The 18,930-nt window shown below is 34.9% G+C and overlaps 1 protein-coding gene across 3 annotated transcripts in view; it reads left to right on the forward strand.

Moving 5' to 3' along the window:
* Positions 1-18,930, forward strand: part of LOC150103247 (uncharacterized) — a 444,168-nt gene that overhangs the window by 196,258 nt on the left and 228,980 nt on the right. For all 3 annotated transcript variants that reach the window (XM_090397399.1, XM_090397397.1, XM_090397398.1), the window contains exon 6: positions 18,424-18,566. In XM_090397399.1, the coding sequence (XP_090253525.1) occupies positions 18,424-18,566 (143 nt within the window). The remainder of the gene's footprint in view (positions 1-18,423; positions 18,567-18,930) is intronic.

Here is an 18,930-nt window from a genome sequence, read left to right on the forward strand (position 1 = left end):
TCCATCAAACAGAGGCCACAGATCAACAAATTCTACATCATTCCTTTTTTTTGCACAATCTAAAGTCTACTGAGCATTATATCACACTTCAGAAAAAGTAAAGAAAAACATTAAATTGATATATCCTCCAGGGAGTTGGTGACTCATCGAGGGAGGCCATATACTATACGCACCACTGTCATACTTATTCTTGAATTCAGTCACACTCCTTGGACTCACAACATCCAGTAGCAATCCATTGCAGTCATGCACAATCCTATGAGAGAAATATCTAGCCCTCACCTTCTTCTTCGTAGCATTCATTCCAAGCGTTCCCTATTGTCCTTTCCCCACCCTCCATAAATGGAAAAATTCCATAAACTGAAATCCTGTATGACCCTTTCAGAAGTTTGTACATCTCAATCATATCGACCTCTCATTCTCTTGTTTGCTAGTGTCTGCAGTTTACAAATTCTCAATCTTCATAATCATTATTCCACAATCCTGATATCATTTTTAACACTCTCCTTTGCACTCTCTCCACTCAGAATCACAACGGAAACCAGGAGACCAGACCAGACCTGTGTACAATAGTCCAAGTGAGGTCGTGCCAAGGCCTTGATAAGACCTCACTTGCAGAGAGGCAAAAATGATATCCTTATCTTTACATGTGAAAGTTCATTTTAGCATTACAATTATCTTTTGAGTTGTATTTGCAATCTTTGGCCCCTGAAATTCAACTTCCTATCTACTAACACTCCAAGATCTCTAGCGTCATCAGTTTCTTTTAGCATAATCCCACAATATAATACATTGGATATATAATCACACCAAAGTGAATGACTACCTTTACTGACATCCATTTTCCCATGCCCACAATTCCAGCCTATTCAAATCATTCGGCATATCAACAGCATTCCTGATTACTTTACCTTTGCATCTCCAGCAAATAGCTGTATGTTGCTTGTGAAATCCTTCCCAATATCATTAATGTACAGATTGAATAACAGTGGACCAAGCACTGATCCTTGTGGTACACCACTGGTTACCTTAAATCTTGCAGACTCACATCTCCCGTATACCACTTTTTGATATCTGTCAGTCACCCATCCTCTTATCCATGCTAATATTCTATAACCCATACCCATATTCTGTAATTTATGCAACAGTTGACGATGGTGTATTCTGTCAAAAGACTTAGCAAAATCCAAAAGTATCATGGTGTGTTCATTCCCCTTGTCTAGGTCAATAGTAAGATTGTTATAAAATGTGAGCAAGTTGTTAAAACATGACCTTCCCTTAATAAATCCAAGTTCAATGCAAAGTTAGAGATTCAGTCAACCCATTTCTGAATGTGAATCCTAACTATTTTTTTCCAAAATCTTCACCACCAATCCTTAGATAATACTGATTGGTCAATAGTTGGATACATTGGTTCTTTGCACCACCCTTGCACAATGGAATTACCATACATTCTCTCCATTCCTGCAGAATCTTCCCTGTTCTGAGACTCATAATAAACATCCTGGTCAAAGAAATAGCCAGTTCAGCTGAACACTCTTTTAGCACATGTGCTGATATCCCATCAGTCCCTATTGCTGAATTCTTATTCAATTTGTGCAACAGCTCTAATACCTCATCCTCATACACCTGAGTTTCATCATCCAGTGAAGAGGTAACAGTGAGCTTAATGTCACGTACATCAGGTTGATAGCTTTTAACAAAATGGGTACTCATAAGTTGAACAACCTCTTCTGCATTTTTTATCCTTACTCCATCTGCATTAGAAGAGTTATTCTTTCATATTTATTCTTTCTTTTACTTGTGGGTTGTCTTTAGCATGCAGAGCCAGTTTTTTTTATACTCAGACCTTGCCTTCCGTACAACAGTTGAGACTGTTCTAGCCTGCAGCTTAAAGTTTTCATAAAGGAAATCATACTTGTGCACACTGTATTCCTTCCACATCATCCTTTTCTTACGAATTTCTTGCTTAATAAGATTACACATCCATTTGACTCCTACCCTATTTATTCTTTGAACTCTTGGGACACCTTCTGATATCGCATCATTTAAGTTTTGTTTAAATGTTTTTCATGCACTGTTGCTGCACAACAGCTCAATAAATTAATTTTCATTCTTCTCATGAGATTCTACTGCTACCCAATCAATATTTGGATAATTAAGTTATCCAGTTATGATTACTTTTATCATGCTCATCTTTTCAATTTGGTAATGCATTTCTTCATTACTACCAACTGATCCACCAGGTCTGTAACAACATCCCACTATGTAATTGATCTTGTTAGATTTCACCTCACACCAGATGGCTTGAAACTTGCTGCCACATGAAATGCTGTTAGTAGCCGTACTACAATCATAGATAGATCTCAACTCTAATTGGATTCAAGTTATCCGATATCATTAGCAGAATGCCCCTCCCCTTCTCTCTATCCTTCCTATAAATACTGTACCTTTACGCCTGATAACAATCATTATGTCCGATTCTGATAGTCAAGTCTCATTAATGCCTACAATTTGAGGTCCCAACATATTGACCAAGGCAACAAGCTCTGTCCCTTCATTTCTGATACTCCTAGCATTTGTGTACAGACAATAATATACCTGCATCTTCATTTGGATACTCTTGTCTTCAGTAGGCATGACACAGTTGGAAAACTTGTAAATCTCTATTCTTCTCTATGCCTTATAAGCGTAGACATCTTTGCACACGTTTAATAGGTCCAAACCAGGCAAACACAAAGTCAAAATTGTTCTCCTCATCCACATTTCCATGATAAACACCCCCCCCCCCCCATTAGCACAGTTATATAACATTGTTGCGCTTACACTCATATTCTCACCATTCCTTCCTTTATAATTTAGTTTCCCTGACTCTGTGTTAGGTCTCATACCATTTATTAGTTTTTTTTCAAGACTCCCCAATTCCAAATTCATTCAGGTGTAGGCCGTCACTCTTATACAAATCCAATCTCCCCTCAAACTTACTCAACACATCCAAAAACTCTCATCCATTTCTTCTGCACAAACTACGCATCAAATCTTTTCCCATCAAAGCCCTTCTTTGATGGCAAAAGATTTGATGCGTAGTTTCCTAATAATTTCCTATCTACAATTTTCCTCCAAATCAGATTGTTACTTGTCAACACTCCAACATTATCAGATCTTATATTTCTATCGTCTAAAGCACTTTGTACCGTATCAATCCACCTATATCTTGATCTTCCTCTGGGTCGTTTTGCTGCCAACCTGGCAGAGAACACTTGTTTTGCTAATCTTTCCTCGCCCATTCTATTTAAGTGACCATACCACCTGAGATTAGCTCTGCTAATGCATTCCTGGATGCTAACAATGCCAAGTTCTTTCCTAATATCCTCGTTTTTAATATGATACTGCCATTGATGCCATCTGTTCACGCCTATAATCTTTCTCAGGACTCTCATATCTGTGGTCTCTAGTCTTTGGTCAAGTGTTTTACTTCTGACCCAGCTCTCAGATCCATAAGTTAAAACTGGTTTGAACACTGTCTTGTATACAGCTAATTTAGTGTTGCGACTAATTTCTCTCTTATTCCATATGAATTTATTCAATTGACTTCCCACCATACCAGTTTTGCTGATTCTGTTGTCTATTTCTATATTTAATTTACCATCTTCACTAAAAATCATGCCTAAATAGCTGAAGTGTTTTACTTGTTCCACAGGTTCTCTATTCACAACACAGTTGACATTTTCAATGATTCTGCCTATTTTCATTGTCTTTGTCTTTTTATTGCTGACCTTCATACCATATCTATTACAACAGCTATTCAATTTAGTCAGAGAATCTTGCAGACTTGTAGCAGATTTATTTAGAAGTATAACATCATCTCCATAAAGCAAAGAGCTGACATTAACATCTGCAATTTTGATATCATGTTTAATACCACTTTCCTTCATAATGTGATCCATATAGATAATGAATAACAGAGGGGATAATGTACATCATTGTCTCACACCAGATTTAACATTAAACCATCTTCCTGTACTTCCATCAATTCTAATTGCTGACTTACAACTCAAATAAAGACTAAATATTGCTTGATATAATGCCCCATTGACACCATATAACTGCAGCGTATTGAATAGCTTCTCTCTTCGCACCTTGTCATATGCCTTTTCCAGATCGACAAAACTTAAATACAGATCTTTGTTATATTCCCATGCTTTCTCGACTATTTGCCATAAAGTGAAGATCTGATACTGACAGCCTCTATTTGGCCTGAATCCAGCTAGTTCTTCACCAAGCTTTTCTTCCACAATTCTTCTCAACCGTTTCTCAAGTATACTTGCATAGATCTTGCCAGGAACACTCAGTAGGGAAATACCTCTGTAATTCTCACATTCAGTTTTATTTCCCTTTTTATATATGGGTACTATGAGAGCTCTACTCCAATCATCAGGAATTCGTCCCTCTGTCCAGGCTTTCTGAACTATGCAGTGCAGCCACTGTAAGACTCTTATACCACCATACTTCAGCATTTCTGGTCGAATATCATCTACTCCTGCTGCCTTTCCACATTTCAAACCTTTGATGGCTTTTTTTACTTCAAGTATGGATATGTATTCCCGACTGCATGCCTGGTCAATGTTTTTTACCACTGTGCTGTCATCACTGCTTGTTTCATTTAGCAGTTTTTCAAAGTAATTACTCCATACTTCAAGGATATCTTTTTCTCCCGTTTTCATGTCACCTTTATCATGTCTAATTCCTTTTACAGCACTCTTTCCTCCATTCTTAAGCTTCTTCAACAACCTCCAGAATATTTTGCCACCTTCTTGATATTTATTTTCTATATTCTTGCCAAAGTCCTCCCATGACTTTTGTTTAGCTAGTTTTACACAGTGTTTAGCATTCTTGCATTTGTCTCTGTATTCTCTAAGAGCACAAGCTGACTTATTTGACAGCAACTTTTGGTATGCTTTCTTCTTTTCCTTCACTGTCTCTTTAACTTCCTGTGTCCACCAGGGAGTTCTGATTTTTTTATCCTTACAGACAACCTCACCACATGCCTCTCTGGCAGAATCAATCAATGTTTTTTTTTCAGAGTTTGCCACTGAATCTCAAAGGTTTGATTCCTGTTCTCAAACTCTTTCATTTTTTCTTCAATAATCTTTGTGTATTTTAGTCTACAGCTCACATCAGAGAGCTGCTCAACTTTTATTTGCTTTAAAACTTTCTTACATGTTATTCTTTTCAATATGAAATTCAATTTTATCCTGCCCAAGACTAAACAGTGATCACTTCCAATTTCAAATCCTCTGTACACTCTGGTGTCCTGCACCAGGGAGAAAACATCACTATCAACAATAACATAGTCGATGAGACTTTTCTTATTCCTAGCCTCTTCTCTCCATGTGAATTTGTGCACATTTTTATGTTGGAACATGGTGTTAGTAATAACCAGTCCATGTCATGAGCAGAAATCCAACAGTTATTTGCCATTATTATTAGCTTTGCTCTTTTCTCCAAATTTTCCCAAAATATTTTTGTATGTCTCACAATCATTTCCTACTCTGCTATTTAGATCCCCAACAAGGACCAACTTTTCATTTTTCATTGTGTCAGTTGCTTTTTCTAAAGCCTCAAAAAATTCCTCCACTTCTACCTTAGTAGAACCTTCTGTGGGACCATTGGCACAAATAAGTCTCATTGTCCAGTTCCCCATTCTCATATTTGCCCACATTACTCTACTTGAGACTGACTGCCATTCAAGAAGATTAGCCTCGTATTTTGTGTTGAATACTATGGCTACTCCTTCTTTTCCTTGATTGTCATTGCCTGAATATAACATTTTGTATTTTTTGGTCAGAAAGATCTCACCAGTTTTGGTCTTTTTTGTTTCAGTCACCCCTATTATGTCGATTTGGTACTTATCTAATTCCTCAGCTAGCTCCACTTCTTTGCCATTCAGGCTTCTTACGTTGATAGTACTGATCTTTAACTCTGGTGATGTTGAGTTGGGGTTTATTTTCAGATTTGTTCCAGTAGCTGACTTTTCGCTGTTCGCCCTGGTTCCCTGGCGAAAACAACGGGGGCCTTGTTTAACCGGGCGACGCCCCAGCCGGCATGAAATTTTGTCATGTTGTACCATCATTCTATATTTTGGTTTAACCAATAAGAATACAATTTGGTCAGCTAAATCTCAAATTGCCAGCCCATCCTCATCCGTTCAGTATCCAAGTAGATACCCAAGAGAGTGCACCACGAGAAGGTGAGGATTGGACATTAGGTCAGAAGCCCTGGTCGGTTCTCCGCATTCCTTTAAAGGCTATGTGGAGGTCTCCTCTCAGTTATACAGCTTTGACCCTTAAGCACCCCATTTTGTTGTTTTTGGAGGTTAATTCATTTTCATTAACCTTGTTAGCAGAGCTAGCCTTCTTGTTCTTGACTGCACTGCTCTTACATTATTTTTCTTTTGGTGCCATATTAAGCTTATACTTATTACTGAAAATCTACACTAATATACTATAAAACCCTAATTTCTAAGGGTAAAAACACAATAAAACAGACAAAAATCACTAATTTTGCACGAGCGCTAAATTCACTGAGTTGTGTGTCATGCTACTAGCCATGATAGTATGCTATTAACATTGTATTTTATTAACTGACTGTTATTATAAGTTATTTCAGGAAATTACAATGTATACTAAATATTAATTAAAAGAACATTTAATCAATACTTCCTATATTTCAGCAATGTTACATTGCCATCTTCATGAGAACATAAAACTATGATAAGTGCATGCAAGCACTAACAACAACCAAATGTGACCATAGAGAATAACTAACATTGTTCCTAGAGTCCTAAAGGTGCCCTCTGACGGGCTAAATTAGGTTGTCTTGATTGATGTTCTCATGATGCAAGCTTCACAAATTTGGGAAAAGAGCTCTGATCATTGCAACAAAATATGATCCTACATCATGTTTGATAATCTTTCATCAAAAACCTGACACAATACTGATATGACCAACCCCCCATCCCTGCATCACACCACTTAGCCATCATAATATAATTTGAATAAAGTTTTAAAGATTCTAAAGTACTATTACCATTAATTTCTTTATTGATGAATTCAGCATAATATTAGTTTAGTTTTTTATTTCGCTCTTCTGAAGAAGTGTACTATAATATACATAAAACCAGTAAAGTTTAAACATATAAGAAAGTAATTGTTTAGCAATTTCATGTATGTATACTGGACATACTAGTTTTGTGGGAAACTTGTGCCATAGTATCATAAATTATCTGCATGTAAACACAAGAAGTAATATTTATTAAATATACTGCCAAGTATTTCAGTTTGAAACTAATAAACTATTATCAGTTGTCTGAACAGCATTTTTTACAAGTTAGAATGCAAACAGTTGAATTATTCAAAATAGTATGAGCCACGTGATGTTAAATCATTAATAACATTATACTTCACTGAAAAAAAAAGGTTAATCATAAAAGTTATTATAAAATAATTATATAATGTATATTTTCATCCAAAAAAAAAAAAATTTATATCATACTAAACAGATCATTAGATAGATGTGGTATCCAGTGGTTTCTTAGGATCTATCTTTGTAAATATCACTATTGGCCTTAAAACCAATAAGTCTGGGGTGGAGCAACACAGAATAGAGGTGGACCACAACATTCTCTGGTCTAAAACTTGCCTTCTACACAGATGTCATTATAAATTCGAAAGCCTATTCAAAGAGAGTGCTGAGGCCTTACTTCACTGCCCTAACTTGAATTGGAATGGCTCCCTATCCTTGTCAAAAATATGGGAAAGTTTGGTCCAAATAACACATTAATATTTTTTAATTAAGGCCAATAGTGATATTTACAAAGATAGATCCTAAGAAACCACTGGATACCACATCTATCTAATGATCTGTTTAGTATGATATAAATTTTTTTTTTTTTGATGAAAATATACATTATATAATTATTTTATAATAACTTTTATGATTAACCTTTTTTTTCAGTGAAGTATAATGCTATTAATGATTTAACATCACGTGGCTCATACTATTTTGAATAATTCAACTGTTTGCATTCTAACTTGTAAAAAATGCTGTGCAGGCAACTGATAATAGTTTATTAGTTTCAAACTGATTTATTTGGCAGTATATTTAATAAATATTACTTCTTGTGTTTACATGCAGATAATTTATGATACTGTGGCACAAGTTTCCCACAAAACTAGTATGTCCAGTATACATACTACATGAAATTGCTAAACAATTACTTTCTTATATTTTTAAACTTTACTGGTTTCATGTATATTATAGTACACTTCTTCAGAAGAGCGAAATAGAAAACTAAACTAATATTATGCTGAATTTATCAATAAAGAAATTAATGGTAATAGTACTTCAGAATCTTTAAAACAACTTTCTGTATCAATTCAAATTATTATGATGGCATAGTGCTGTGATGCAGGGAGTGTGTTGGTGATATCAGCATTGTGTCAGGTTTTTGATGAAAGATTATCAAACATGATGTAGGATTATATCTTGTTTCAATTATCAGGACTCTGTTAACAATTGTAATCAGTGCCATTTCTATATTCATAGTGCTTTGTCTAGTCTATGTTGTCTCTGCTGATAATATAGATTTCTCCATCCCTGCTCCCCCCCCCTCCTTTCACATCCTTCTTTCATTAAAAAGTCTGTTTGTCCCACATAGCAAATGATCTTGTATTCTCCAAGTTCTTTTGAGTGGTGAATGAAGTTTGAAAGGTCGCAAGAGACACTGTTTAGTTGGATAATTTATGATTCTGGACATAAACATTCAGCCTATTCCATATCCACAGAAGTGTCCAAAGCAAGAGGGAAAAATTTCATCAGCTGGCTGAAAGAGAAGTGAATAGCCCTGTTGTTGCTTAATTTAGCAAATTTTTACATAATTCCCCCTAAAAAATCACTTTGTAAATATTCTTCTCCAGTACTATTATTTCATAGAAGGTGTATCTCATGTCAGCTCATTTTCAAGGCAGGATGCCCAAACTGCACAGGGCAATATATATTTTTTGGATTGTCTCATGCATGGACTTTTAAATTCATTAAATTTTGGCATTTAGAAAAAAGTCTACTCTTTGACAAAAGGCATTTGTGAACTCCCATAATCTGTTTAGCCTATTTTGTCTCATTAAAATACTTGCCCATCACATCCATGTTATTTGCTCAAATAAAGAGCTATTAGTGCATAGTTTCCTCCACTTTCTTTCTTTCCATCGAAGACAAAATATGTCAGTAGCCGTTTACAGAATTTTATGGCATTGTTCTTCATTACTGTGGACATACTGACTAGTCAATCTGCTCAAGTGAGGCTAAACATCATATAAATTATAACCAATATCAAGTTCATGAAATGTCAAGACTAGGTGACCATGTCTTAACCACTGACTGCCATATATTAAAAATGGCTGGAAATGACATGTCATATTATTCAAAGAATCTTGTGGAGATCCCTCTGTACACCAACATAATTTTAAAAGGGAAAGAGCAGTTCTGTGGCATTTTCACACATTTTGTAAGTAGCTTAACTTGTTTCCATTATTATTAAATCATCATCATCATCAAATTCCTGCCATGTACCCTCAAGGGGTGTACAGGATGTGATAGTACTACATGAAAAAAAATTTACATCATTACTAACTTCCTATCTACAATTTTCCTCCAAATCAGTCTGTTACTTGTCAAAACTCCAACATTATCAGATCTTATATTTCTATCGTCTAAGGCACTTTGTACCGTATCAATCCACCTATATCTTGGTCTTCCTCTGGGTCGTTTTGCTGCCATCCTGGCAGAGAACACTTGTTTTGCTAATCTTTCTTTGCCCATTCTGTTTAAGTGACCATACCACCTGAGATTAGCTCTGCGAATGCATTCCTGCATGCTGACAATGTCATGTTCTTTCCTAATATTCTCGTTTTTAATATGATATTGCCATTGATGCCATCTGTGAACGCCTCTAATCTTTCTCAGGACTCTCATATCTGTGGTCGCTAGTCTTTGGTCAAGTGTTTTACTTCTGACCCAGCTCTCAGATCCATAAGTTAAAACTGGTTTGAACACTGTCTTGTATACAGCTAATTTAGTGTTCCGACTAATTTCTCTCTTATTCCATATGAATTTATTCAATTGACTTCCCACCATACCAGCTTTGCTGATTCTGTTGTCTATTTCTAGATTTAATTTACCATCTTCACTAAGAATCGTACCTAAGTAGCTGAAATGTTTTACTTGTTCCACAGGTTCTCCATTCACAACACAGTTGACATTTTCAATGATTCTGGCTATTTTCATTGTCTTTGTCTTTTTATTGCTGACCTTCATGCCATATCTATTACAACAGTTATTCAATTTAGTCAGAGAATCTTGCAGACTTGTAGCAGATTTTTTTAGAAGTATAACATCATCCGCATAAAGCAAAGAGCTGACATTAACATCTCCAATTTCGATATCATGTTTAATACCACTTTCCTTCATGATGTGATCCATATAGATAATGAATAACAGAGGGGATAATGTACATCCTAGTCTCACACCAGATTTAACATTAAACCATCTTCCTATACGTCCTTCAATTCTAACTGCTGACTTACAGCTCAATTAAAAAGACTAAGTATTGCTTGATATAATGCCCCATTGACATCATATAACTGTAGTGTATTGAATAGCGTCTCTCTTGGCACATTGTCATGCCTTTTCCAAATCGACAAAACTTAAATACAGATCTTTGTTATATTCCCATGCTTTCTCAACTACCTGTCGTAAAGTGAAAATCTGATCCTGACAGCCTGTATTTGACCTGAATCCAGCTTGTTCTTCACCAAGCTTTTCTTCCACAATTATTCTCAACCGTTTCTCAAGTATACTTGCATAGATTTGCCAGGAACACTCAGTAGGGAAATATCTCTGTAATTCTCACATTCAGTTTTATTTCCCTTTTTATATATAGGTACTATGAGAGCTCTACTCCAATCATCTGAAATTTGTCTCTCTCTCCCCAGGCTTTCTGAACTATGCAATGCAGCCACTGTAAGACTTTTATACACCATACTTCAGCATTTCTGGTTGAATATCATCTACTCCTGCTGCCTTTCCACATTTCAAGCCTTTGATGGCTTTTTCTACTTCAAGTGTGGATGTGTATTCCTGACTGTATGCCTGTTGAGTGTTTTTTGCCACTGTGCTGTCATCACTGCTTGTTTCATTTAGTAGTTTTTCAAAGTAATTACTCCATAGTTCAAGGATATCTTTTTCTTCCGTTTTCATGTAACCTTTATCATCTCTAATTCCTTTTACAGCACTCTTTCCTCCATTCCTAAGCTTCTTCCATAACCTCCAGAATATTTTGCCACCTTCTTGATATTTATTTTCTATGTTCTTGACAAAGTCCTCCCATGACTTTTGTTTAGCTAGTTTTACACAGTATTTAGCATTCTTGCATTTGTCTCTGTATTCTCTAAGAGCACAAGCTGACTTATTTGCCAGGAACTTTTGATATGCTTTCTTCTTTTCCTTCACTGCCTCTTTAACTTAGATTAATTTAACTTTAATTATTAAATAAGGATTGTATAATAATTTGATTCGTATGTATACTTATAAGTAAGTTTTTGCAAGAGAACGAGAAGTTCTTTTGCATTTCCAACTTAATTTATATGCTTAACTTGTTTTTCATTGTTCCTTAGTCTTTACAGTGATTGTGTTGATTTTGAAGATTTTAGTATTTACAAAAGAGAACAAGTATTTGTTTGAATAAATTCAATGCTGTTTTGTAACTATTCATGTTTTATCCCAATACCATCAAATTTATTGCAATAATGACACTGGTTTAAAACTTTAACAAAAAAAAAATTACAATAACAATGCATTGTTTAATAATTTATTGAAAAGTAATAAATGAAAATTACACTATAAACTCAGCAATGAATATTATTTGTAGAAAGTATTTTACCTTGGGTATATAAATGGCGCAAACTTGACTTGTTTATCTGTTTGCTTACTTGGGGAATGGAGTAAAACCAGTTTTAAAATAACAATGAATATTATTATTATTATTATTTTATTTATTTATTTATTTATTTATTTTTTTTTTATTTTTTTTTTTTTGAGAAAGAAAACATTGAAATAATACAACATTTAGATTTCATAACATTTGAAAAAGGGAGAGAGACGTTTCTCTTATTTAACACGTTCATTGCCAAGCTGAAAATTGGAATTTCGTGTGGTGGCCAAATTTTTTTACTTGATAGCGATGTACACGCGATATCGCGTGATTGACAATGAACGTGTTAAAAAAATCAACTGCTGTCAACTCAAAATTCAACTGCTTGACATACTGTATATATATTACACAAAACACCTTAGCTTGATCAGTAATTCTCTAGAGTTTGTTTCAAAAATGTCCACTAGATGACCTCAAAGTTTAAGAAATGCTTCTAGGATGGGGGGGGTGGGGCGCTCTCACTGTGACTTCCTGAAAATTTTCAAAGAAATCACTAAAAAATTCTCATTCCATTCTTGTAGTTTCTATAATAAACAGTTTCATCCCCCCATCATCATTTAATTTCTATAGTTTTATAATCAGCACTTAATAAAACAATGTTATTTTTGTATTCAAAATGCATTATTCTTATTGCCAGCAACAATTCTATAGATTTTTGATGAAAATTACAACAGCACTTATGCAAATATTTTGGGAAATTTATACGAAATTTCCCAAAATATTTGCAAAATATTTTGGGAAATTCAAAATTCAAAATCAAAAAATATCTTCTGTAGAACATTAAAAAAAATTAAGAAATTTTTCAAATTTTAATTAGTAACATCACACCAATAAGATATTTTTAAGTATCCTGCAAAGTCGTCATTTGAGCTAAGAAAAAGAGGCAGGGAATGAGAAAACAATTCATTCAACCTGTATTTAATACTGTTGTATACATTTAGCAATAAAGTTTGTATTTATGAAGTAGTGAATAAATTATGTATAATATATAATTAATTATGAATAATTTATGTAGCCTGTCCCTCTATATATGTAAAGTTGATTATAAAATGAAAGATGTTATTTGGTATGGTGACTATCATAAAACATGCAATTGATGAGCAGGTTATAACATCAAGTTTTCCCATGTCAAAAATTAAAAATGTGGGGTGCTTAAGGGTCAAAGCTGTATAACTGAGAGGAGACCTCCACATAGCCTTTAAAGGAATGCGGAGAACCGACCAGGGCTTCTGACCTAATGTCCAATCCTCACCTTCTCGTGGTGCACCCTGTTGGGTATCTACTTTGATACTGAACGAACGAGGATGGGCTGGCAATTTGGGATTTAGCCGACCAAATTGTATTCTTATTGGTTAAACCAAAATAAAAAATGATGGTACAACATGACAAAATTTCATGCCGGCTGGGGCGTCGCCCGGTTAAACAAGGCCCCCGCTGTTTTCGCCAGGGAACCAGGGCGAACAGCGAAAAGTCAGCTACTGGAACAAATCTGAAAACAAACCCCAACTCAACATCACCAGAGTTAAGGATCGGTACTATCAACGTAAGAAGCCTGAATGGCAAAGAAATGGAGCTAGCTGAGGAATTAGATAAGTACCAGATCGACATAATAGGGGTGACTGAAACAAAAAAGACCAAAACTGGTGAGATCTTTCTGAGCAATAAATACAAAATGTTATATTCAGGCAATGACAATCAAGGAAAAGAAGGAGTAGCCATAGTATTCAACACAAAATACGAGGCTAATCTTCTTGAATGGCAGTCAGTCTCAAGTAGAGTAATGTGGGCAAATATGAGAATGGGGAACTGGACAATGAGACTTATTTGTGCCTATGGTCCCACAGAAGGTTCTACTAAGGTAGAAGTGGAGGAATTTTTTGAGGCTTTAGAAAAAGCAACTGACACAATGAAAAATGAAAAGTTGGTCCTTGTTGGGGATCTAAATAGTAGAGTAGGAAATGATTGTGAGACTTACAAAAATATTTTGGGAAAATTTGGAGAAAAGAGCAAAGCTAATAATAATGGCAAATAACTGTTGGATTTCTGCTCAGGACATGGACTGGTTATTACTAACACCATGTTCCAACATAAAAATGTGCACAAATTCACATGGAGAGAAGAGGCTAGGAATAAGAAAAGTCTCATTGACTATGTTATTGTTGATAGTGATGTTTTCTCCCTGGTGCAGGACACCAGAGTGTACAGAGGATTTGAAATTGGAAGTGATCACTATTTAGTCTTGAGCAGGATAAAATTGAATTTCATATTGAAAAGAATAACATGTAAGAAAGTTTTAAAGCGAATAAAAGTTGAGCAGCTCTCAGATGTAAACTGTAGACTAAAATACAGAAATATTATTGAAAAGAAAATGAAAGAGTTTGAGAACAGGAATCAAACCTTGGAGATTCAGTGGCAAACTCTGAAGGAAACATTGATTGATTCTGCCAGAGAGGCATGTGGTGAGGTTGTGTGCAAAGATAAAAAAATCAGAACTCCCTGGTGGACACAGGAAGTTAAAGAGGCAGTGAAGGAAAAGAAGAAAGCATATCAAAAGTTCCTGGCAAATAAGTCAGCTTTTACTCTTACAGAATACAGAGACAAATGTAAGAAAGCTAAACAGTGTGTAAAACTAGCTAAACAAAAGTCATGGGAGGACTTTGGCAAGAATATAGAAAATAAATATCAAGAAGGTGGCAAAATATTCTGGAGGTTGTTGAAGAAGCTTAGGAATGGAGGAAAGAGTGCTGTAAAAGGAATTAGAGATGATAAAGGTGAAATGAAAACAGGAGAAAAAGATATCCTTGAAGTATGGAGTAATTACTTTGAAAAACTGCTAAATGAAACAAGCAGTGATGACAGCACAGTGATAAAAAACACTGACCAGGCATGCAGTCAGGAATACATATCCATACTTGAAGTGGAAAAAGCCATCAAAGGCTTGAAATGTGGAAAGGCAGCAGGAGTAGATGATATTCGACCAGAAATGCTGAAGTATGGTGGTATAAGAGTCTTACAGTGGCTGCACTGCATAGTTCAGAAAGCCTGGACAGAGGGACGAATTCCCGATGATTGGAGTAGAGCTCTCATAGTACCCATATATAAAAAGGGAAATAAAACTGAATGTGAGAATTACAGAGGTATTTCCCTACTGAGTGTTCCTGGCAAGATCTATGCAAGTATACTTGAGAAACGGTTGAGAAGAATTGTGGAAGAAAAGCTTGGTGAAGAACAAGCTGGATTCAGGCCAAATAGAGGCTGTCAGGATCAGATCTTCACTTTACGACAAATAGTCGAGAAAGCATGGGAATATAACAAAGATCTGTATTTAAGTTTTGTCGATTTGGAAAAGGCATATGACAAGGTGCCAAGAGAGAAGCTATTCAATACGCTGCAGTTATATGGTGTCAATGGGGCATTATATCAAGCAATACTTAGTCTTTATTTGAGTTGTGAGTCAGCAGTTAGAATTGAAGGAAGTACAGGAAGATGGTTTAATGTTAAATCTGGTGTGAGACAAGGATGTACATTATCCCCTCTGTTATTCATTATCTATATGGATCACATTATGAAGGAATGTGGTATTAAACCTGATATGAAAATTGGAGATGTTAATGTCAGCTCTTTGCTTTATGCGGATGATGTTATACTTCTAAATAAATCCGCTACAAGTCTGCAAGATTCTCTGACTAAATTGAATAGCTGTTGTAATAGATATGGTATGAAGGTCAGCAATAAAAAGACAAAGACAATGAAAATAGGCAGAATCATTGAAAATGTCAACTGTGTTGTGAATGGAGAACCTGTGGAACAAGTAAAACATTTCAGCTACTTAGGCACAATTTTTACTGAAGATGGTAAACTAAATATAGAAATAGACAACAGAATCAGCAAAGCTGGTATCGTGGGAAGTCAATTGAATAAATTCATATGGAATAAGAAAGAAATTAGTCGGAACACTAAATTAGCTGTATACAAGACTGTGTTCAAACCAATTTTAACTTATGGATCTGAGAGCTGGGTCAGAAGTAAAACACTTGACCAAAGACTAGAGACCGCAGATATGAGAGTCCTGAGAAAGATTCGAGGCGTGAACAGATGGCATCAATGGCAATATCATATTAAAAATGGGGATATTAGGAAACAACTTGACATTGTCAGCATCCAGGAATGCGTTAGCAGAGCTAATCTCAGATGGTATGGTCACTTAAATAGAATGGGAGAGGAAAGATTAGCAAAACAAGTGTTCTCTGCCAGGTTGGCAGGAAAACGACCCAGAGGAAGACCAAGATATAGGTGGATTGATACGGTACAAAGTGCCTTAGATGATAGAAATATAAGATCTGATAATGTTGGAGTCTTGACAAGTAACAGACTGATTTGGAGGAAAATTGTTGATAGGAAGTTAGTAATGATGTAATTTTTTCATGTAGTACTGTCATATCCTGTACACCCCTTGAGGGTACATGGCAGGAATTTGATGATGATGATGATGATGATGATGATGAAAATTAAAAATATAACACAAGCAATTCAAAAACAGAAAAGTAAATAAGATTGTAATTGTAGTAGGTACTAATGACTTAACTAGCAATAAGTTCAGTATGAAAGAGTTGTTGGAAGAGGCAAGAGTGAGAAAGTGAAAATATTAAGTATATTTACCTTGATATGATAAAAATCAATTAAGAAGAAGGGCTATGATGCCAAATTATTCGATGTGTAGGCTGTGTGGAAGGAACAGATGCGAGTTTTTGGATGTGTGGAGTGAGTGAGGAAGATTGAATTTCTATAAGAGGGATGGCCTACACTTGAATGCGTTTGGCATCAAGTGTCTTGAAAAATTGTTAATTGATATAAGACGTAACACAGAATCAGGGAAACTGAATTCTGATGGGAGGAATTGTGAGAATCTGTTGTAAGAGCAACAATGTTAAGTAATTTTATATTGTGTGCTCTTCACTTGATCATCGTATACCTCGCTTCTGGACTGGGCATCTTCCATTGTTGAACTTTTGTCTGTATACTTCAGCGGAACATTACAACATTTCCCATCATTCACAAGTGAGATTTTTTAAAAAAAATCCAAAAAAGAAACTGTTCTATTTCTTTCAGCTTCTGCTGTGAATTGGATTTTTTAGTTTAAGCTGTGGAGTAAGGTGGAATTGTAAACAGATTCTTTGGAGCCTAGCCAGATGATGAATATATCATCTATGTATTTAAATCAAATTCTAGGTTTAGAGTTAGTTTTAAATTGTATTTACATTTCAGTATATGACCTATACTTAAACTGGATATCAGAAACTAGAATTGAAGATATAGTGTAAGATGGGTTGATATAACAGGAGTAAAATAATGATGCACTCTGTCTTTGCTGTTATTCATCATCTGTATGGTTCTCATTATGAAGGAAAATGGCATTAAATCTGACATGAAAATCGAATGTTTGGTTCTTTACTTCAGGATTAAACTACCGATTAACTCTTGTAATGAACTTGATATGAAAATCTAATATTAAACTTAGCAATAATATGTGTCATTTGGTTATAGAATGAGTTTGGCCCTTATGATAATAGACAGGACTAACTACAATATCATGATGAACAGACCTATAGAGCAAGTAAAATATTTCAGCTGCTTAGGGCATAGTTTTAAGTGAAGATGGTAAAATAAACGTGAAATTGATAATAGAATAAGCAAAACTGTTATTATGGAGAGTCTGTTTTTAATTCTAAGTCATAGGAAGTAATTAAAAAACTTATTCCATGTAATCTGTTAAAACAAGTTTTACCTTATGGATTTAATTGGTGTTAGTCATAATCATCAAAGACTAGAAATTAGCATTTGATAAAATTAGGAGAGTGAAAGATGATATGAATGCCAGAATCATTTTAAAAATGAAGATTAAAATGAAATAAACTTTACATTATTAGCATTTAAGAATATGCAAGGAGCTAATTTATGATGGTCACCTGAAAAGATTGTGGAGGAAAGTTTTTAGCAAAACCAGTTTATGTCGGTGGGGGAGATCCAGAGAAAGTCCAAAATCTAGGTGAATGAACTGATGCAGTTAGCACTTTACAAAATCAAAATGTATGATATGTCATTATTAGACTTCACAAAAAAATTGTAGTTAAAGAATTGTTGATAACTAGCGATGAGTAATGTTTATGGCATTCTGTACACGGCTTGATAGTACATATTAGGAATTGATGGATATAGTGATGATATTTTAACTTCACATTGTTAAGTAGAAAATGCTAGAATACTTTATGAACATTTTGTATAACAACTTTCCCTTTATATGGCATTTATAAATTGAAATGCATGCATGTGTGTAGTTACATATTATATATTCTCCCTTCCTCATTTGTTATTAGGATGGACGCCTCTGCATGAGGCATGTAACCATGGCTGGTTTGAGGTTGCAGAGCTTTTAATTAAATTTGGAGCAGATGTTAATTCTCAAGGATTTGGTAAGGACAGTCCGCTTCATGATGCTGCTGCAAATGGTCATGTTAAGGTATGTCAGAATGTTTTGTCAAACTAAAAGATGACTCTGATAAGTTTATATTTATAAAAACTCATCATTAATAATTAAATATGGATTGCTATTTCTGCTGATATACACTGAAGTTTTTCATATTGTACTGAAAAACAAGAGGTAGGCTTATGTTTGGTAAAATATCTCACTTTCCTTTTCACTATAACAAGTCAATGAGAAAGTGAGCTATCTTGTCAAAACATGATTTGGCAAGAAATTATTCTAAAATCATTCTAGAAACTATGTTGTGCCAGAATAAGAAACACTAATTGGCATTGATCTGTGAAATTCCTGGTGGTCGTAATTTGAGCAGATTGCATAATCTTGTATCTCTTTACTTATT

This window comes from Typopeltis vanoorti, chromosome 9, assembly GCF_054136105.1.
Source record: "Typopeltis vanoorti isolate ZY-2024b chromosome 9, IOZ_Tvanoo_1.0, whole genome shotgun sequence".
NCBI classification, from domain to species: Eukaryota; Metazoa; Arthropoda; class Arachnida; order Uropygi; family Thelyphonidae; genus Typopeltis; species Typopeltis vanoorti.